The sequence below is a fragment of the Mobula hypostoma genome, chromosome 4 (genome assembly GCF_963921235.1).
Source record: "Mobula hypostoma chromosome 4, sMobHyp1.1, whole genome shotgun sequence".
NCBI lineage: Eukaryota > Metazoa > Chordata > Chondrichthyes > Myliobatiformes > Myliobatidae > Mobula > Mobula hypostoma.
The window spans coordinates 73738229-73760815 of NC_086100.1; the positions used below are offsets into that span (position 1 = coordinate 73738229).

Genomic DNA, 22587 nt, shown 5'->3' on the forward strand with positions numbered 1-22587 from the left:
TGTGGAAGACACAAGCAGAATTCCACAAATTTTAGACTGTCGGGCAAAAGGGAGTGTAGTTGTTACTGCTGAGGTGAAGGTGCTTAGGAAGCAGAAAGGTCTGAATGTAGATGTCACCTGGACCAGATGGATTACACCCCAGGGTTCTGAAGGAGGTAGATGAAGAGATTGAGGAGGCTTTAGTAATGATCTTTCATGAGTCTATGGATTCTGGAATGGTTCTGAAGCACTGGAAAGTTGTAAATGTCACTCCATTCTTGAAGAAGGGATGAAGGCAGGAGAAAGGAAAGTATAGGCCAGTTAGCCTGACTTCAGTAGCTGGTAGATGTTGGAGTCCATTACTGTATTAAGGATGAGATTTCAGAGTACTTGAAGGTACATGATAAAATAAGCCAAAGTCAGCATGGTTTACCTAAGGGCAAATTTTGTCTGAAAAGTCTGTTGGAATTTTTTGAGGAAGTAACAAGCAGGTGAGACAGGAGAGTCGGTGGATATTGTACAAACGTTGTAGAAGGCCTTTGACAAGTTATCACACATGAGGCTGCTAAACAAGGTAAGAGCTCATGGCAGTACAGGAAGGATACTAGCATGAATAGAAGATTGGCTAACTAGCAGGAGTTAATGCTTGGGAATAAAGGGAGCTTTTTCTGGTTGGCTACCGGTAACTAGTGGTGTTCTGCAGAAGTCGGTATTGGGACTGGTCCTTTTTACATTATATGTCAATGATATGGATGATGAAATTGATAGCTTTGTGGCCAATACGAAGATGGGTGGAGGGTCAGGTAGTGTTGAAGAAGCAGGGGATCTGCAGAAAGACGGGTGACAAGAATGGTCAAAGAAGTGGCAGATGAGACATAGTGGAGGGAAGTGTATGGTCATACACTTTGTAGAAGAAGTAATGGTATAGACTATATTCTAAATGTGGAGAATGCAAAGGGACTTGTGAGTCCTCATGCAGGATTCCCGAAAGGTAAACTTGCAGGTTGAGTCAGTGGTAAGGAAGGCAAATACAATGTTAGCATTTGTTTTGAGATGACTAAAATGTAGGAGCAAGGATGTAATGCTAAGGCTTTATAAAGCATTGGTCAGACTGCACTTGGAGTATTGTGAACAGTTTTGGGCCCCTTATGTGCTGATTTTGGAGAAGGTCCAGAGGATGTTCATGCAACTGATTCCAGCAATGAAATAGTTAATATGAGGAGCATTTGATGGGCCTGTACCCACTAGAGTTTTTTTTTCAATTTTCTTTCTAAATATTCATAGTATGAATAAATACAAAAAATGTTTAAGTTGCCGTACAGGTTTAAGTTTGTGTAAAAATTTCCTGTTCAGAGCAATGGTTAGTCCATGCAGCTGTAAAAAAAATTAGAGGGAACATTGGTGTTCCAATATACATAAACAGCTCAGAAGACTCCCTCAGAATGGAGATGCTATGACTGCCTTCTGAGTGTTGACCTGCAAAACGTGATGGATATTGTGGGACTGGAATAGTTTGTGCAGTTCATGTACACCTTTCAGTTAGTATACACTACCCAGAATTTGATGTGCATGTAGTTAGTTGTACCCTGCATTTACGAGCAGCCTGCAACCCTGAAAAATTTTTCCCACTGCTCTATGTCAGGGAAAAAAAAAACTCTCTTTGAAAAGAGGATGTCGGTTTCTGCATTCATGCAGCACAGGGCAGCAAACAGTGAGAAAGGAGATCTGGAAGTCCTGGTCACAATGACCTCAATAAATGATCCCTCAACTTGTTCTGAGATTGGAGTTGTGGCTGGTTGTGGTACCTTTCAGTCGGAATGTTCTTGTGAAGAGCAGATCTTGCATGCAGTGTTTCTTGCTGTGATCAATTGCTCACTGAAGATCCTTTGTGGACATGCTTCCTGCTAGGAATCTTTTCTCTCCTCTCTCATTGTAGCCTATGCTGTCGTGGAAGGTCTCTGCATTTTTTGTCCAAAGGGAATGCTTTCTTGCATCATGATGTCACAGAGCCATTATTGTGTGGGGAACCCAGGTAAAGTCCATCTGAACCTGCACACCAACTCCCATAAATTTTCAAAACCTTTTTCAATGAACAGCCAATACAAAGCAGCTAGAAAGTGATCAAAATGTACGTGATCATTCCTTTAAACAGTGCATCTTCTGGTCCTTCCAGTTGCTCAGTATGTAGTGTATTTAACTGTGTGAGGTGAAGTGCCCTAACTGTAACCATGAACTCCAGGTTTGCAGTCTTGTTCTCAAATCAGCAGTGTTTGCTGACTGACGTCATGAACATTATGCTTTTCATATTTCAGAGGGAGGTTGCTGTGCACTTCTTGATGTCCGTAAGAATCTGCCATTTGGTCCAAGTTGTGCTACATCTTGAACTTTCCCACAAAGCTGACCATATTGGAAACAATTCATTCAGCAGACGGAGATCAGATTTTGCAGGCTTGGTTTTTTTTTAAACTCTTCAAGCCTGGCCTCTCATGGGAGGAATGTGGCTCTTTGGGTAGGCTGGCTTGCCATTAATTCTCTGCTTATTTCTGCCCTAATGAATAGTCATGGACCATGCACATCTTGCCTTTGCTGCACCACTGGCATCATACAGAGCTGGTGGAAGTTCTCATTATTAATGCTTGTTTCAAATTTCACGTTCTGCTCTCTGGTTGGAATGTTTAAGCAGCTTATATGAGTAATTTTGAGATAAAATTCTATGTTTAACTCCATTTACCTTCTATCAAGGACAACATAATTCACTTTTATATATACTGTCTTTTGATAAAATTTATTTACAGTCCATTATGCCACTAGTGCTTAGGGTAGCAATGAAGGTCCTCCATCTCTGATGGTGTTCAGGGCTTCCTTCATCACGTCAGTAGCTTTCTCTCGGTTTTCGCTACTGTTAGTTATGCAAGTCCTGGGTGGTGACTCAGGAACACTGTTACACTCAGATATAGAAGGATTTTTCATTGATGTTTCCACAACAATTTTGTTTTACCAGTCAGGGTTGTTAGCCCTGAGTTGAACCCCTGAACCTAGAGGACTGGTGGACCACATGTAATCTGGCTTTTACCCTTTGACCTGCTTGGCATGGGTGACCCTACCAAGAGCCAAAGCATAAAGCCCTGACTCCAGCTAGGACAGCTCTCCAGAACATTGAAGTACACCAGCCTCCAAACCACACGATCCCCCCTTTTGGAGGGATAAATTTTAAAATGAACTTATTCTAAATAACTGGCATACTGTCTATAAACAATCTCTTAGGGAATTTAACTAGTGAATTAACTTCATAGAGGAAATGATGTAATAGAAACTGTGCCACAGCATAGATTGTGAATAAGGAGTTCAATTAAGGACAGAGGAAACAATGCCAAAGCAATCTTCAATATAATCTTTTTCACTCAGCTATAGGAAGATTGGAAGAGTGCAGAAAAAATTTACCAGGCTGCTGCTGGGACTTGATGACCTGATTTATGGGGAAAGGTGAATACATTAGGAGTTTATTCCCCAGAACATAGAGAAATGAAGGGAAGTTTGAGGGTATACAAAATTATGAGGGGTATAGATAGGGTAAATGAAAGTAGGTGAGAGGTGAAAGGTGAAATGTTTGAGGGGAACATGAGGGGAACTTCTTCAATCAGAGAGGGTGGTGAGAGTTTACAACAAGGTGTCAGTGCAAGTGGTGGATTTAAGAGAAATTGGGATAGATACATGAATGGGAGGGGTGCAAGTCAATGAGACTAGGCAGATTAATGGTTTGGCATGGACTAGATGGGCCGAAAGGCCTGTTTCTTTGCTGTATTGTTTGATGGCTCTATGTCTCAACTGCCAGTATTAGATCAGTGTAGACCGATGAGATTTTACAATCAACATTATCGTTACATAAACCACAAGAAGGTCTGCAAATGCTGGAAATCCAAAGCAACTCACAGAAATCACTGGAGGAACTCAGTAGGTCAGGAGCATCTATGGAAAAGAGCAAACAGTCGACTGTTTACTTTTTCCATACATGCTGCCTGACCTTATCATTAGATAGTTTTGCAGCTGGCTTTGACTTGTCTGTATAGTACATATTTAGGGACATAATATGTGTTTCAAACATATGGCATTGAGAAGAATAACCCAGTTAAATTATACATTGATGGCTCATTAATGGGCTTTAAGATATGTGCATATTTTTTCCTCAATATGTATGTGCACAAAACTGTTTTGGTTAATTTTCATGTATTACCAAATGCAAATTGCACTTAAACAACTAATTATGTACAATACATGCAGGAAAAGTCATTGGGTGTATTTAAGGCAGAGATTGATAGGTATCTGAGTAGCCAGGGCATCAAAGGTTATGGTGAGAAGGCGGGGGAGTGGGACTAAATGGGAGAATGGATCAGCTCATGATAGAATGTCGGAGCAGACTCGATGGGCCGAATGGCCGACTTCTGCTCCTTTGTCTTATGGTCTTATGGTCTAAAAGAGCACTATCCCTTCAGCCAAAGAAGTGAAAGGTAATATTGCCATTTACGTTTAGTTTTATATAATGTTACACCTTTTCATTAGATACTGTATGTAGATTTTATTAGAGCAAATTAGTAAGAGGTTAGACTATGCATACTGGCTAATTGATTCTGAGTTAAGAAATTAAATCTTTGACAAGATATAGATTCCTTTGAATAATTATTACAATGTTCTAATAAGTAAATAAATCCAATTTAAGTCACAAAAGAGAAAACAAATTATCTAGATAGATAGATACTTTATTAATCCCGAGGGAAATTTGATTTCGTTACAGCCGCACCAACCAAGAATAGAGCGTAAGTATAGCAATACAAGAACCCCCAACAATCAAACAACAAAATGCAAACTATGCCAGATGGAAAATAAGTCCAGGACCAGTCGATTTGCTCACGGTGTCTGATCCTCCACGGGTCTTGCTCTTGCTAAAATAAAGATTATTTAAGGAAACTCTTTATATAATACAGGTGAATTCCATAGGATGATTATATATAAAGAATCATACAATTATGACACTACATAAAGGCAACACATAGATAAGGCAGATTATTATGTTAATTAATTATATGCTGATGAAGTTAACCACTGTTTACTTTTGTTTCAGACCAACTCTGTTTCCTTGCATTTTCACTCTACGCGTGTGCCTCCTTTGCAATCTCAGCTTGTATTTCCTGTTGTTCTGGGGTGTCATAGCCCATGTAATTCCCTATAGGGAAGTGAGCAAAAAAAGTGTGGGCCAGCTGCTGGATTCTGTCATAATCTCCAATGCTTCGGAAATACTCGACGTATCTCCAGAAATCACTGGTGGAGTAAGGCCAATATGGGGGGCTTCGTTTTTCCACATGGTGGCCTAAATAAGGAATGAAGATCCACAAGTTACTAATTTGGAACAAAGAATATGTTGGTTCTGCTCATCAGTAAAAGAAAATAATTTATAACATCTTGCATTCACTACTAAAATAAGAATACGAGGGCAATCTACACTCAGTGGCCACTTTATTAGGTATACCTGTACAGAATCAGAATCAGGTTTATTATCACCGGCATGTGATGTGAAATTTGATATCTTAACAGCAACAGGTCAATGCAATACATAATTTAGCAGAGAAAAATAAAATAAAAATAGTAATAATAAATAGACAAGTAAATCAATTACATATATTGAATAGATTTTTAAAAATGTGCAAAAACAGAAATACTGTATATTAAAAAAAAGTGAAGTAGTGTCCAAAGATTCAATGTCCACTTAGGAATCAGATGGCAGAGGGGAAGAAGCTGTTCCTGAATCGCTGAGTGTGTGCCTTCAGGCTTCTGTATCTCCTACCTGATGGTAACAGTGAGAAAAGGACATGCCCTGGATGCTGGAGGCCCTTAATAATGGACGCTGCCTTTCTGAGACACCGCTCCCTGAAGATGTCCTGGATACTTTGTAGGCTAGTACCCAAGATGGAGTTGAGTAGATTTACAACCTTCTGCAGCTTCTTTTGGTCCTGTGCAGTAGCCTCTCCATACCAGACAGTGATGCAGCCTGTCAGAATGCTCTCTACGGTACAACTAACGCAAATATCTAATCAGTCAATCGTGTGGCAGCAATTCAATGCATAGAAGCATGCAAACATGGTCAAAATATTTCGTTGTTGTTCAGACCAAACATCAGAATAGGGAAGGGAGGTGATCTAAGTGCCTTTGACCAAGGAATGATTGTTAGTGCCAGACAGTATGGTTTGAGTATCTCAGAAACTGCTGATACTTTTGGATTTTCATTCATAACACTCTCTTAGAGTTTACAGAGAATGGTGCAAAAAAACAAAAAAAATATCCAGTGAGCAGCTGTTCTGTGGGTGAAAATGCCTTGTTAATGAGAGAGGTCAGTGGAGAATAGCCAGACTACTTCAGGCTGACAGGAAGGCAACAGTAACTCAAATAAGCACAAGTTCCATCAGTGATGTGCAGAAGAGCATCTCTGCATGGACAACATATCAAACCTTGAAATGGATGGGCTATAGCAGCAGAAGACCACAGCGGGCTCCACTCTCATACCTAATAAAGCGACCCCTGAGTGTGTGTACTGTATATACTGATCCCTGTAAATACACTGCAGAATTATCCAAAACAACAATGGATCCATACAGTATAATTATATTAATTCCAATAAAAATACAGTAGATACACTACAGGAAAAATATCTAAATAGAAAGTACCTTTCTAATAACACAGATGTAACAAAGATATATGGTAAACTGGTAATGAAATTGTGTGCAGGTGTCAATCATCCATAAGTACATAGTACACTGTCAGATTATTAATATAATTCATTTGAATACATGTAAAATTAATACTGATGATATTTCATTAACATTAATCATCCTTTCATCATACAACCATGAAAATGTATTAAATCTCTCCGACTGCTAGTAATTGTCATATATTTATAAGGACTCAAAATATATGACTATTTTTAATTGTGTGATTTTTTTAGGTTTCAATACAAATATTCTGTTAGAGTCTTATCAAGGCAAAATTACTTGAACTGTTACTTTGACTAAAATGTTGACCAAAATAGACCATGCACATGCAAACATTTTCCTGCATCTCTGCTCTATTGTATTTGCCATATACAGTGCTCAAAGTTTCCTTCTGAAGAATAACTTACTTATTTCTCCCTCATATTTAAAGGATGTGAGATTTCCCTCTTGGATTTCCCTACATTTTATCTATTTTCTATCCAAAGACATAAGTAATTTAAAAGACTTATTTGCATTCAGTATTTTTATACTGACAATAACTGCAAATGTAAATATAAATTATTTGTGAGGGAAAATTCTGGTATAAAATTAAACTTATATTCTCAGTGCTGTTGTGTCTCTATTGCAAGTATGTCAAATAAGATTTCTTACTGTCTGACTGTCGGATCACATTGGCATCTGAAAATAAATATATAGAGAAGTGATCAGTATGCTGAGATGGACAACTCACAAAAGAGCTTTTCATAGCCCTGAAATAAAATGCTTCCCTTGAGAAATGCCAACACAGCATTTCAAGAATTTTTCCATCTTGTTGACAATTAATATAACATTTTAGCTTATTCTATAACATTTATAAGTATAAAATCGTAATGTAAAATATGTTCATTATTACAATATTAAAGGAAAATTTGTTCTAAATTAAATATTATTAAACCTACCAGTTAGTATGCTCAAAGTGAGAAGTATGAACAGTCCAATACAGACAAGCCCCTTCATTTTGACTGTAAGAAAAAACTCATTTCATTTTCAGCATCTAACCAATCCACACATCATGAAGTATTTAGCATTAGTCACAAATTAAACTTCAATAAGGTCTACAAATTATTAAATTGAATCATACTTTATTTGCAGATTATAACTTGGCTTTACACTTAAAAGATTTCCAAATAACATTCAGTACTTACATTTTTTTTGATCAGAGATTTCAGTGATTGTGGGGGAAGAAAGCTTAAACCTTAAAATTAAGCTTCAGAACTGGAATGCGTTCCTAGCTACCTGAAGGACAAAATGTTTAAATTGGCTCATTCTCAGTAAGTGCAAATAAACGTCACTTCTCAAACTAGAAATTTTTTCTGTGTGTATAACGTGTCTTTCCACGATATGCAGCGGACCAGAGAATGTTATGTCGGATAGCGCCCTCTCGTGTTAAAGTTAAAAATTTACATTTAAAGGGAGAAAAACTTGGGTTACGAGTCTGTTGGGGCAAGATATCTTTCAACTATTCTCGTAAATTTGAATGGAATTGTTTAGATTTTTAAATTGCCTTTTATGTACTGAAAGTGTGAGCTAATAGCAGTGCTGGGAATAAAACCATCAATTCAACTAGGATCTAGAACCTTGGATGTCAGCCTCAAGACCTAGGCCTCAATAACTCCTTATTCAATTAGATCCTCAATTCTGTCACTTGCAGACTCCAGTCAGCACATATTGGCAGTAATATCTACTCCACAATCACTTTCAGCACAGGTGTATCACAAGGTGAGTGCTTAGCCCTCTGCTCTACTGGCTTTATTCTTATTACTGTAAGGCTAAGTACAGCTCCAATGCCATATTTAAGTTTGTTGATGCCACCACCGTTGTAGGCCAAAACAAAGGTGGTGATGAATCAGCATTTAGAAAATGATGAATCACCCTGGTTTCCTCTTTTGCTTTGATCAGTCCTACCCTCATTCACGTCATGCACCTGTTCTTCACATGTGTGTGGAATGCCTCAGGATTTTTTATAATCCTACCCACCTAGGCCTTTTCATGCCCCCTTCCAATTCTCCTAAATCCCTTCTCAAGCTCTTTCCTGGCTACCTTGTAACTCTCAAGAGCCCTATTGGACCCCTTACTTCTTAAACCTTAGGTATGCTTTCTTCTTCCTCTGGATTAGATGTTCCACTTTTCATGTCACAATGGTTATCAACCTTTCCTTGCGTCAGTGCGACAAGCATATCCAAAATACCATCAAGTGCCTCCGAAACAACCTCCAAATTTTCATTGTACATTTCCCTGAGTACGTCTCTTCCCAATTTATGTTCCCAAGTTCCTGCCTAATAGTTACTTTCCCATCTTCTCTCTCCTATCCCTGTCCAAAGCCTTGCTAAAGGTCATGGAGTTGTGGTCATTTTCTCGGAAATGCTCACCTTCCTGGAGATCAGTCCCTTGACCAGGTTCAGTGCCTAGCACTGGATCCGGTATGGCCTCTTCTCTATTTGGCCTGTCCACGTATGGTGTTCTGAGACACACTGAGCAAATTATATTTTTGACTCTGAAGCATGATTTAAAATCCCATCATCAAAGCCAGGGTAATTTAAATTGAAGCACCTCAATTCATAACAAAACTGTCTAGTATACAAATGTTCACAACTCACCACTGTCCTGATCTGGTCTGGACTCGATGTGACTCCAGCCCAAAGCAACGTGATGGCCTCTGAATGGTTCAGTCAGCTGATGGCCATTTTAAGGGCAGACACTAAATACCAGCCTTGTTAGTGATATTTTATGAAGAAATATAAAATATAAATCCACGTTTCCTGTCCTCTTGTCAGTTGTACAAAACTGAAGAAACTTGTTGATGCTCTATCACTGGGGTGTGGAAGCTTGCTTCTTGAAAATTTTGACAGTTCTATGTAACTTTGCTCATTAAGAACGCTGACATCTGATATTTTTAGACAAAAGGAAAACAATTCCCTGAATTCCTTGCAAATTCTAGGAGAATGTATTTCAGCAATTCATGATTTATATTGGCATCCAGTGATTGTCCACGTTTAGCAAGCTTGGTGATATGAACAATTAACCTTTTTGCCCCTCAGCTTATTTTAATTCATTTTTTTGATGGGGCTTCCATTTATGGTCATGTTCCTCTGTACAGCACCCTGAAACGTCAAGCACTGCAACAGCAGTTCCTACCAGGCTGACAAACAATGCATCATCACTTCCTTTACAGTGCTCCATTCACACTCACCAGTATAGTGCACCCCAGTTGTGATAACCAAGACACAAAGCAGGCGATCAGGCATATGAACAATGATAAACAAGAGGAGATCTGCAGATGCCGGAAATCCAAGCAACACGCACAAAATGCTGGAGGAACTCAGCAGGCCAGGCAGCATCTGTGGAAAAGAGTTCAGTCGATGTTTCAGGCCGAGACCCTCCAGCAGGACTGGAGTAAAAAAGATGAGGAGTCAGGGTAAGAAGATGGGGGGAGGGGAGGAAGAAACCCAAGGTGACAAGTGAAACTGGGAGGGGGAGGGGTGAAGTAAAGAGCTGGGAAGTTGATTGGTGAAAGAGATACAGGGCTGGAGAAGGGGAAATCTGATAGGAGAGGATAGAAGGCCATGGAAGGAAGAAAAGGGAACGGAGCACCAGAGGGAAGCTGATAAGGTGAGAGAGGGAATGGGAAATGGTGAAGGAGGGGGCGTCATTACCGAATGTTTGAGAAATTGATGTTCATGTCATCAGGTTGGAGGCTACCCAGATGGAATATAAGCTCTTGCTTCTCCAACCTGGGTGTGCCCTCATCACAACAGTAGAGGAGGCTATCAACTAACATATGAGAAGTGGAATTAAAATGGGTGGCCACTGAGAGATCCCATTTTTCCTGGTGGACGGAGCATAGGAGTGAGTCGAAGTTGTCTCCCAATCTACATTGGGTCTCGTTGATATACAGGAGACCACACCTGGAGTACCAGATACAGTAGATAACCCCAACAGATTCACAGGTAAAGTGTTGCCTCACCGGGAAGGATTGCTTGGGGACCTGAATGGTAGAGGAGGAGGTATAGGGGCAGGTGTATCACTTGTTCCACTTGCAAGGGTAAGTGCCAGGAGGGAGATCAGTGGAGAGGGATGAATGGACAAGGGAGTTGCGTAAGGAGCGATCCCTGTGGAAAGCAGAAAGTGGGGTGGGGTGGGAAGATGTGCTTGGTGGTGAGATCCCACTGGAGATGGTGGAAGTTATGGAGAATTATGTACTGGACACGGAAGCTGGTGGGGTGGTAGGTGAGGACAAGAGGCACCCTATCCCTGGTAGGGTGGCAGGAGTATAGGGTGAGGGCAGTGTTGATGGTGGGGAAAGTGGAGCCCCTTTCTCGTTGATGGAGGACACCTCTTTAGTTCTGGAATGAAAAGCCTCATCCTGAGTGCAGATGCAGCAGAAACAGAGGAATTGAGAGAAGGAGATAGCATTTTTACAAGTTACAGGGTGGGAAAAGTTATAGTCCAGGTAGCTGTGAGAGTCAGTGGGTTTATAATAGACATCAGTGGATAAGATTGTCTCCAGAGACAGAGAGATTGAGAAAGGGGAGAGAGGTGTCAGAAATGGTGTAATTTATCTGACTCATTAAGGGATCTGTCTGTATTATAATACCTATTTTGCCATTTTACTTAAATAAAACAATCGAGAAGTAATTAACTAGCAAACATGCATTTTATACCATTGAAGAAAATAAATTATACAACCTGATTTAAAGAAAAAAGCAGATTGCTTTTTATGACTAGGAAGATGGATTATTACATATACTCAACAATTTGTATTATTTCGATGAAGGAAATACAAAAGAAAACTGATATCACCAGGTAAAGTTGTGGAAAATCTGAATGCATATACTCAACAGTCACAGAGGAACCCGCTGTCCTCTCAGTATATGTGGCCTTGAGGTGTTCAGTAGACTACACATTTCTCTTAAAATCTATTTATAGGATATGGGTGCAGTAGCTTTTCTGAACTATTGTATATCGTTCAGGGAAAGTAAGCCCTCCATTTGAAAAATTATGAGTTCCAGGATTTTGATCCTTTATGATAAAGAAACTTTCCATCTCAGGAAGGATTGTGGCATGGAGAGTTACCTGAAAGTCATGCTGTCCCATGTACCTCCTCCTCTTTGCCCTTCTAAGAAGTAGAAATCATGAATTAAGTGGGAGATTTTGCAACACTGGCAAATTGTTGCAATGCATGTTGTGTGTGGTTCGTGTTGTGGAAAGGATCAGTCACACTGTCCATTCTTAAGGTAAAACAGAATGCATTTATTTTGATCAGTCTGACACTTGCAAATGGGAAGAGGAGTCCATTAGAATCTCCCAAACTTAGCAGGGAGTTTTCATACATAATCAGAGACATGGTACAGCATCTTACCTGGTATACCAATATCTTCATCAGCAGAACCAATCAGTAGGGGGGAAGCTGCTGCTGACATCACCAGCTCTGCATGATCACCCAGTGAGGCATAGCCCTACTTCCCCCAGCATCTGGGTATCCTGACCTGTGGCGATGAAATGTACTCTCTAACAATGATTGTGTGTTGTACCAGGAATGGACTGACTCTCATTACTCTCACCTTTCCTTCCAGGAGCACTTGTGGTCTTTTTTTTCCGCTAGTTTGGGCCATTTTGAACCCGGGTGGCCTGCAGATAATGAACACTGAGCTGAACTGAAATATGCCTTTTGATTTCATGTTTTATATTCTGTGTTTTATTTTTTGTTGCCACGTGCGCATTATTTCTGTGTGTGGGGGAGGGGGGTTCGATTTTTTTTTCTTTGAATGGATTCCGTAATTCTTCTTTGTTTCATGGCTGTCTGTTGGGAAGACGGACTTGTATACTGCATACATACTTTGATAATAAATGTACTTTGGACACAGGGTATCTACGTAATTCCAAGCCTTGTTACTCACTGTCCTGAGACTTATTTCAATTGTGTTCCAGTGGGTGTCCAGCTGTTTCTGAATCCTTCCTTCAGGGTATCTAGAAAAGAGGTTACATCTTTAATCTAACATCCTGTTTGCTTTGGAAACCTTCTGGGATTACTGCTAATTAACCGAAAAAAATATGTATTTACTTCCACTTTATTGTTGCAAAGATTCTATTTTTATACCTTTATGATGCCCAATGGCAATATACAGTGTAACCACAGTAAAATAGTGATAGAGAGATTGAATGCTTATGGTGGTAGTTAAAGGAGTTTCTTTACTCTGAAAAGAGTTAAGTTTCTTAATACTCAACCTCCATCTGACCTTCTCTTGTAGACACATTAGTTATCTACTGCTTTAACTAATTATCAGAATTTTCATAATGACGACTATGTGGATAGAAACATAGAAAACCTACAGCACAATACAGGCCCTTCAGCCCACGATGCTGTGTCGAACATGGACATATTTTAGAAATTACCTAAGGTTACCCATAGTCCTCTGTTTTTCTAAGCTCCGTGTACCCATCCAGGAGTCTCTTAATAGACCCTATTGTATCTGCCTCCACTGCCGTTGCCAGCAGCCCATTCCATGCATTCACGACCCTCTGCATAAAAAACTTTCCCCTAACATCTCCTCTGTACCTACTTTCAAGCACCTTAAAACTGTGCCCTCTCGTGTTTGCTATTTCAGCCCTCGGCAAAAGCCTCTGACTATCCACACGATCAGTGGATATTGATGATTGGGCTGGATTTCAACAGGGGATGCTAATGCACAATATGATTTTATTTGGTCAAAGACAGCATTGCAGATGGAATGCAGTGTGGAAAAAAGTGAAGTCATGAATTTGGTAGAAAAAATATCGAAAAGCAGAGATTTATTTTAAATGGTGGGATATTGAAAGGTGTAGCTTTTCAGTGAGGCATTGATATCGTTGTGCATTAATCACTGAAAATGAATGTGCAGGTACAGCAAGCAATTGGAAAGGCAGTTGGCCTGTTAATCAAGAGGATTTGGGGACAAAAGTGGAGACATCTTGCTGTAAGTCGATGACCTTGGTGAGACTGCAATACTATGCACGGATCTGATTTCTGTCTCTAAGAAAGATTATGCTTGCAATTGAGGGAATGCGATTAGGGTTCACCAGACTGATTTCTGTTATGACAGTTTTATCATATCTGAAGGGAGTAAGCATTCTGGACTGAATTTCTTTGAAGCCCAGTTTGTCTACCACAACAACAGGTCAACAGCAGATGCCATGTCATTGGCTATTTCTCCAGCTCTGGAACACCTGAACAAGGTGAATGCATACCTCAGGTTACTCTTCATTGACTACAGCTCAGCAGTCAACACTATCATCCTCACTAAACTTATCACAAAGATCTGAGACCTGAGCCTCGATACCTCCCTCTGCAACTAGCTCCTCAATTTCCTCACTTGCAGATCCCAGTCAATACGGATTGGCAACAACATCTTTGCCACAATTCAACAGCGCAGGTGCACCATAAGGCTGTGTGCCGAGCCCCCCGCTCTACTCACTTTATACCAATAATTGTGTGGCTAAGTACAGCTCCAATGCCGTATTTTAAGTGTGTTGATAACTCTACCGTTGTGGGCCAAATCAAAGGTGATGACAAATCAGCATACAGGAAGTAGACTGAAAATCTGGCTGCATAGTGCCACAACAATAACTTCTCACTCAAACTCAGCAAAACCAAAGAGCTGAATACTGACTACAGGACGAAGAAGCACAAGTCCCTGAGCCAGTCCTCATTAGGTGAGCAGAGGTGGAGAGAGTTAGTAACTTTAAATTCCTTGGCATTATCATTTCAGAGGATCTGTCCCGGGACCAGCAATCAAATGCCATCACACAGAAGGCACAACAGTGTCTCTACTTTCTTAGAAGTTCATGTAGATTAGCATGTCATGTAAAACTTTGGCACACCTCTATAGATGCAGTGTGGAGTCTATCCTATCTGGTTGTGTCACAGCCTGGTGTGGACATGCCAATGTCCAGGATCAGAACAGTCTACAGACAGTAATGGATACCGCCCAGTACATCAACAGAAAGTCCCTCCCCATGGCATTGCTCCAAGAAAGCCGCATTCATCGTCATGGATCCCCACAATCTAGGCCATGATCCTTTCTCGCTACCATCACCTGGCAGGAGGTACCAGAATCTTCAGGTTCAGGAACAGGCTCCTGAACCAGTGTGGGAAACTCCACTCACCACAACTCTGAGCTGAATTGTATATTCCACAACCTACAGACTCACTTTCAAGGTTTCTACATCTCATATACTCCATATTTGCACAATTTGTTTTATTTTGCACATTGGTTGTTTGCCAATCTTAGTTTATTTTTCATAAATTCTATTGTATTTCTTTATTTTCCTGAAACTACCTGCAAGAAAATGAATCTCAAGGTAGTATAGAATAACATATAGGTACTCTAATAACAAATTTACTTTGACTTAGAAACATACAAAATTCTTGACCAGGTAGACAGAATTTATGCTTTATGTGGCAGGCATATCTAGAACCATAGGACACAAGCTCAAGACAAAGAATTGGCTAGTCAGGACAGAGATGAGAAGAAATTGTGTACCCAGTGAATCTTTGCATTCTCTAACCAAGAGGGCTATGGAGGCTCAGGCATTGAATCTATTCAAGAAAGAGCTCAGTAGACTTTTGGATATGAAACTAATCATGTCATATAAGTTAATGCAGGAAAGTTGAATATTTTGAGTAGGCCTAAAGTGCACCTTTTGCCTCCATTTCCTCTGTTCTGAATGATGGAAGTCACAGCTATTGTGGATCTGCTCTTATGTGTCCTGCACGATTCTAGTTATGTAGATCAATTTGCTAAGGAGTTTTACTTGCTTCTTATCACTCAGATTCCTCAGTGATTGAGGGGGCTATGTAACTTTAGATAACTGATTACCTGGCATATTGATGCAACATCCGTTACAGAGAGTCTCTAATCAGACTCTCTTATGCGTCCTGCAACATTACACCTTATCTGCATGTGAGAATTCAAAATTTTGTACAAGAAAATGTATAAGTCCCAGATTTTCTTGTTGATTCACTTATGATGAAAAAATGGTAAAAACTGGAAACATCCAGAAGGTCAGGCAGCATCTGTGGAGAGAGAAATAGAGTTTATGTTTCAGATTGATGCTTTCCATCAGAACCATGTTGAGTATTTACAGCCTGCTGAAAAATTTCACGAGTTTTATTTCAGATACCAAATCTTCAGTTTTGTTGCCTTTGAAATAATTGACAAAAGATAGCCTGCACAGATGAGAAATTATGTTCTTGATGGAGGTTAATTGAATAAAGTGATGGTTAAGTTTAGATGACATGATCAGTGAAACTTTGTACAATTAAAGTCCTTTATTGTGGTATATAGTATCCATTCTCTTGGTAAACTTGAGGCTACAGAGTCATTTTGCTTCTCAAAATAGAAGGTTGAGATTAAATTTCTGTCTGCCTTAGGAGACTCACAAACATATAAATTTCCTGCCTTTTACTTTGAGAAAGTACCTGAAGTACTTACAATATCTGGAGAGAAAGCTGTCACTCAAAAACTCCGGCGAGCACAATCACCATGGTTACAGCCATGGTATATAATTTGCAAATGGCAAATTTTAAATAAGGCTCAATTCAAAATGTTTGTGGTGATTGAGTCTTTTCACCTTCTGCAAAACAGCCCACACAAGATTCCACAGCAAGCACCTCAAGCTCTCCCTTCGTATGTGGGTGGCCCTTTAAATATATTGTAATTGAGGTAGACGTGCTTCTCTTTATGACTGTCATATGTCAGTGTGTGAGACTCCATTTCACACCAGAAACAGTAAAAAAGGTGGTATTTGAGAACTAACATTATTAGTTGCACACATCATTGAAAACACATCAGACATGCAAGTTTTATCTTAACTAGAAGTCCCGATCAAATCTCCCAAGCACTGTGATATATTCTAGAAATTGTAGCATTACATTCTGCTCTGGATAAAACATACCTTCCATTCTAACTTGCTGAAAATCAAATTTCAAGCATGATTTTTTTCAAAGCTAGATTAATTTTAATATTTTGTCTGTTTCTGCTTTGAGGAAAGATATTTATTTAAATTCCTGTTGGAAAACAAGTTGCAGTTTCTGCTGATATTTTCAACATGTATTCCAGCTTACAACATGTTGAAGCCTGTTGATTGTGAATAGAACTTTGTTACCATTTCATTAAAACATAATAATTAAAAATAGCCTTTGTTCACTAAACACAAGAAATCCAGAGCAACACACACAAAATGCTGACAGAACTCAACAGGTCAGGCAACATCAATGGAGGGGAATAAACAGTTGATGTATTTCTAACCATGTTACTTTAGAGAAAGCAGTGAACCAATCACTGGTAGCCTGATAAATACCTGGGCTTTCATTTCTCTTCCTTCATTTTAGTGATACAGAAGCTGACTGGGAAAGGGCAAACAAGTTTCCCTGCATGCAATACATGACTAGTGCATTAAATGAATCCCTGGATAAGCCAGTAGAGGCAAAAAAATTGGAATCAAGGAAGATGTGTGGATACTGCAAGTGAGGAATGATAAATTAGTGGATGGGTGGGCAAGATTAAATAAATAGTTAACTCATTCACATCTGCATAAAATTATAGTTGAGCTTCTTATCGCAGGAGACTAAGGTGGATTTATATAAAAATGCTGGCAACACTCAACAATTCGAGCAGCATTTATTCACAGAAGGCTCTTGAACAACTGAGTGTTTCTAGTATTTTCTGATTTTATTTCAGATTTTGCTGGACAACAAAGATTTTGCTTCCTGAATATTTTTGAGTGCATCTTAATGGATTTTGGGCTCCTGATCATGAAAATTACCATGACGTTTCCCTATCCTTCTATGATTTTTTAAAAAATCACCTGTTTTTGTTAGTTTAATTCATAATTCAAGACAATTAAACTGTTGCCCACAATGTAAGATAAAAAGTTTTCTATCTTGTCCAGGCATGCCTGGGCATGTATTGTTTTATAAAGGCTATAAAAGCATCACACATGTGTTTTTTATAAATGTGTTAAATGTATGTCAGTTAGTGATCACATTAATGCATATGCTCTACGTACATAGCATATTGTGTGTACTCATTAAAGTAAAGTAATTATATTTTCAGCAATATTGGTGATAGCAAAATGCTTTGTCAATGTTGCAACAGCTGCAATACTTCGTTACATCTGTGGTGAGTATAAGCTTAAATCTTAAAGACTGAGCATGACACCTCTTATTACGGAAGCCTATGAGCTCTAATTTGGGTATAAAATTGGCAACCAAGACAAAACCTGGGCTCCTCACATTTGTTGCACAACATGCATTGTCAATCTTAGAGCATGGCTCAGAGCTGCTCAGAAATCAATGCCATTCATTGTCCTGATGAAATGGCGAGAACAGAAGGATCATGTAACAGACTGCTACTTCTGTCTGACCAGTGTGTCTGGTTTCTCTGCTAAAAGCAAGAGATCTATTGAATGCCCCAGTCTCCGTTCAGCCATGAGACTTGCACCACATGACCATAGTCTTCCAGTACCGAAGTCACCAGAGACGTGGACTCCAGAGGAGGCAGATGAAGATGCCATGATGCACAAGGCAAAAATGGAAAATAACATTGATACTGATACAGATTTTGAAACCTTTTTGTCGAGTGAGCCTCATTTGATATCTCAGTCTGAGTAAAATAACTTGGTCAGAGACTTGGGTTTGTCAAAGGCAAAAGCAAAATTACTGGGTTCAAGGCTGCAAGATTGGAATTTGCTGTCACGAGGCACAAACCTTCTGTGAAGGATATCAATATTTGAGACAGACGTTTCCCAGAATAATTGATGCCAAGATTAAGGAGGGCATTCTTGTTGATCCCCAAATCCAACTGATCAACAATAACAGGCAATTTGAAGAACTTCTGGTGGGACCGCTGAAAATCGCAGGGAAGGCATTCAATGATGTTGTTGAAAATTTTCTTGGTAACTACAGAGCTCCAAACTACATGCAGCTGATTGACAACATGATTCAGACGTACAAAACCATGAAATGTAACATGTCACAAAAGATTTGTCTTCTACATTCCAATTTAGACTCCTTCCTTGCAAATCTTGGTGCTGTCAATGATGAGCACTGTGAGAGATTTTACCAGGACATTGCAATCATGAAGAAACGGTATCAGGGCAACTGGAATTCATGAATGTTGGCTGATTATTGTTGGACACTTAAGACCATAAGGATAGGAGCCAAATAGCCCATTGAATTTGCTCTGCCATTTCATCTCGGCTGATCCATTTTTCTCTTAACCCTAGTCTCCTGCATTCTCCCTGTATCCCATCATGCCCTGACAAATCAAGAATCTATCAATCCCTGCCTTAAATACATGCAAACATTTGGCCTCCACAGCTGCCTATGGCAGCAAAGTCCACAGATTCACCCCTCTCTGCCGGAAGAAAGTCTTCCTCATCTCTGTCCAAAAAGGATACCCCTCTGTTCTGAGGCTGTGTTCTCTGGTCATAGACACTCCCACCATAGGAAACATCCTCTCCACATCCACTCTATCAAGGCCTTTCACTGCTCAATAGGTTTCAATTAGGTCCCCCCTCATTCTTCTGAATACAGACGCAGAGCCATCAAACGCTCTTCATGTGACAAGCCATTCAATTATTGAATCATTTTCACGAACTTCCTTTGAACCCTCTCCAGTTTCAGCACAGCCTTTCTATGATTAGGGGCCCAAAACTGCTCACAGTACTCCAAGTGGGACCTCATAGTGCTTTATAAAACCTCAAAATTACACCCTTGTCCTCTGGAGATGAATGCTAACATTACATTTGCCTTCCTCAGCACAACCTCAACCTGCAAATCAACTTTTAGGGGACCTTGCACAAAGAGTCCAAAGTCTCTTTGTGCCTCGGATGTTTGAATTTTCTCTCCATTTAGGAAATAGTCAACCCTTTTATTTCTTCTACCAAAATGCATGACTATACACGTCCCAACACTGTATTCCATCTGCCACTTCTTTGCCCATTATCCTAATACGTCTAAGTCCTTCTGTAGCTCTCTACTTCCTCAAAACTACCTGCCCCTCCACATATCTTTGTATTGTCTGCAAATTAGGCCACAAAGACATCAATTCCATCATCCAAGTCACTGACATATAACGTAAAAAGAAGCAGTCCCAACACTGACCCCTGTAGAACACCACTAGTCACTGGCAGCCAACCAGGAAAGGCTACTTTATTCCCACTCTTTGTCTCCTGTCAATCAGCCACTGCTTTATCCATGCCAGTATTTTTCCTGTAATACCATAGGCATATAATTTGTTAAGCAGCATTATGTCAAAGGCCTTCTGAAAATCCAAGCACACAACATCAACTGATTCTCCTTTATTTATCTTGCTTGTCATTTCTTCAAAGGATTTCAACAGATTTGTTGGGAAAGATTTTCCCTTGAGGAAACAATGCTGACTATGGCCTACATGAGCCTCTAAGTAACCTGAAACCACATCTTAACAATCGACTCCAGCATTTTCCCCAACCGCTGAGGTCAGACTAACTCACCTATAATTTCCTTTCTTCATCCTCTCTCCATTCTTGAGGAATGGAGTGGAATTTGCAATTTTCCAGCCCTCCGGAACCATTCCAGAATCTTGTGATATTTGAAAGATCATTACTAATGCCTCCATGATCTCTTCAGCCAGCTCTTTCAGAACTCTGAGGTGTACACCATCTGGTTCAGGTGACTTATCTGCCTTCAGACCTTTCAGTTTGCCAAGAACCTTCTCTCTGGTTGTGGTAACTTCACACAGTGCATGACCCCTGACACCTGGAACTTCCACCATACTGCTAGTGTCTTCCATAGTGAAGACTGATGCAAAATTCAGTTCATCCACCATTTCCTTGTCTCCCATTACTAACTCTCCAGAATCGTTTTCCAATGGTCCAATATCCACTCTCACCTCTTTTTTACACTTTATGTATATGAAAAAGTTTTAGCTATCCTCTTTAATGTTATTGGCTAGCTTACTTTCATACTCCATCTTTTCCTTCTTAATTACTTTTTAGTAGCCTTCTGCTAGTTTATTAAAACTTCCCAATCCTCTAACTTCCCAGTAATTTTTGTTGTACTGTATACCCTCTCAGACTATTTGTTCCTCTTTGGGATGTACCTATGCTTTGCCTTCCAAATTGCTTCCAGAAATTCCAGCCATTGCTGCTCTGCCATCAGCCCTGCCAGTGTCCTTCTCCAATCAATTTTGGCCAAGTCCTCTCTCGTGCCTCTGTAATCCCCGATGACTATTGTAACATTGCCCTCTTAGCATGCATTTTCTATCTCCTATTGTAATTTGTAGACCATATCCTTACTATTGTTTGCGGGTCCAAATATAACTCCCATCAGGGTCTTTTTATCCTTTCAGTTCCTTAGCTCTACCCACAATGATTCAACACCTTCCAACCCTGTGTCACCTCTTTCTAATGACCTGATTTTATTTTTAACCAACAGAGCCATACCAGCCCCTCTGCATACCTGCCTTTTCAGCCATGTGTTACAAGTTTATCTACCTTATTCCATATACTATGCGCGTTCAAATATAACACCTTCAGTCCTGTATTCACCCTTTTCGATTTTGTCCATCTTTTACATTCGAACTCATCCTGCTGACAGCAATTTTGCCTTATTATCAGCCTCTCCTTGCCAGTAGATTCACTACACGCTACCCTTGTTTGTAAACCAACTACCTCATCCTCAGCAGTATCACTCCGGTTATCATCCCTCTGCTAAATCAGTTTAAACCCTTCCGAACTACTCTAGCAAACCTGCCCGCAAAGATATTGGACCCCGTCAGGTTCAGGTGTAACCTATCCCTTTTATACAGGTCGTACATACCCCAGAAGAGATCCCAATGATCCACAAATCTGAACCCCTGCAGCCTGCACCAGTTCCTCAGCAAGAAGTCTCAGCCACTGAGTACAAATGAAAATCATCAACAGTTAGTGGAACTATTGCAAAGCATCAGCACCATTATGCAATTAACTATATTCAATAAAAGTTAATTTCTGCTTTCTCCAAACTCCTATGATATACAAGTAGTCTGAATTAACATTTGTGTTCAGCTTCAAGTGGTCTATCATAGCCACAAAAAAAAAATCTGAGGAAGCCACACTTTTGAAAATATTTGCTGTCCAGTGTTTCTCCAACATATGAGACATTTACAATTTTCATTAGTCAGAATTAACATTGAATTAAACAAGAAGATCTGAAGAGGAATTTTAAGAGTAACATGAGTCCACAGTAAGATATATGCCTTCTCTGTGATTTTTCCTCTATTTAAAAAAACGAGTGAAAATCATAGTGAATACATTTAAGTTTCTGATTTGTGCTGCAATTAAATGAACTCACAGCTCTGGAAAGAATTTTATATTATTTCTCTGTTTCCCTTTTTCTCTAAAATTTACCTAATTACCCTAATGATATAACTATACCAAAATATTAATATGACTGCAAATTAGCTTGAACTGTGTAATAATATAAGAGATTAAATATAGATTTGACATTTGGTATCCATTCAGTAATTTTTATTGTTACAGTGGCGTGCAAAAGTTTGGGCACCCCTGGTCAAAATTTCTGTTACTGTGAATAGCTAAGCGAGTAAAAGATGACCTGATTTCCAAAAGGCATGATGTTAAAGATGACACATTTCTTTAATACTTTAAGCAAGATTACTTTTTTTATTTCCACCTTTTACAGCAGGGGTCCCCAACCTTTTTTGCACTGCGGACCGGTTTCACATAGACAATATTCTTGCGGACCGGCCGACCGGAGGGGGGGATGGTGGGGGAGTCAAATACGTTGTTT

The 22587-nt window shown here is 39.7% G+C and overlaps 1 protein-coding gene across 1 annotated transcript; it reads right to left on the reverse strand.

The window, feature by feature from the left end:
• Positions 1 to 4729: 4729 nt before the first annotated feature.
• Positions 4730 to 8031, reverse strand: otos (otospiralin). Its single transcript, XM_063044936.1, has 4 exons — positions 7922 to 8031; positions 7676 to 7738; positions 7389 to 7415; positions 4730 to 5341 (listed from the first exon to the last, which is right to left on the reverse strand). Exons 2-4 carry the CDS (start codon positions 7731 to 7733, stop codon positions 5124 to 5126), a joined length of 303 nt encoding a protein of 100 aa, XP_062901006.1. The 5' UTR covers positions 7734 to 7738; positions 7922 to 8031; the 3' UTR covers positions 4730 to 5123.
• Positions 8032 to 22587: the final 14556 nt, after the last annotated feature.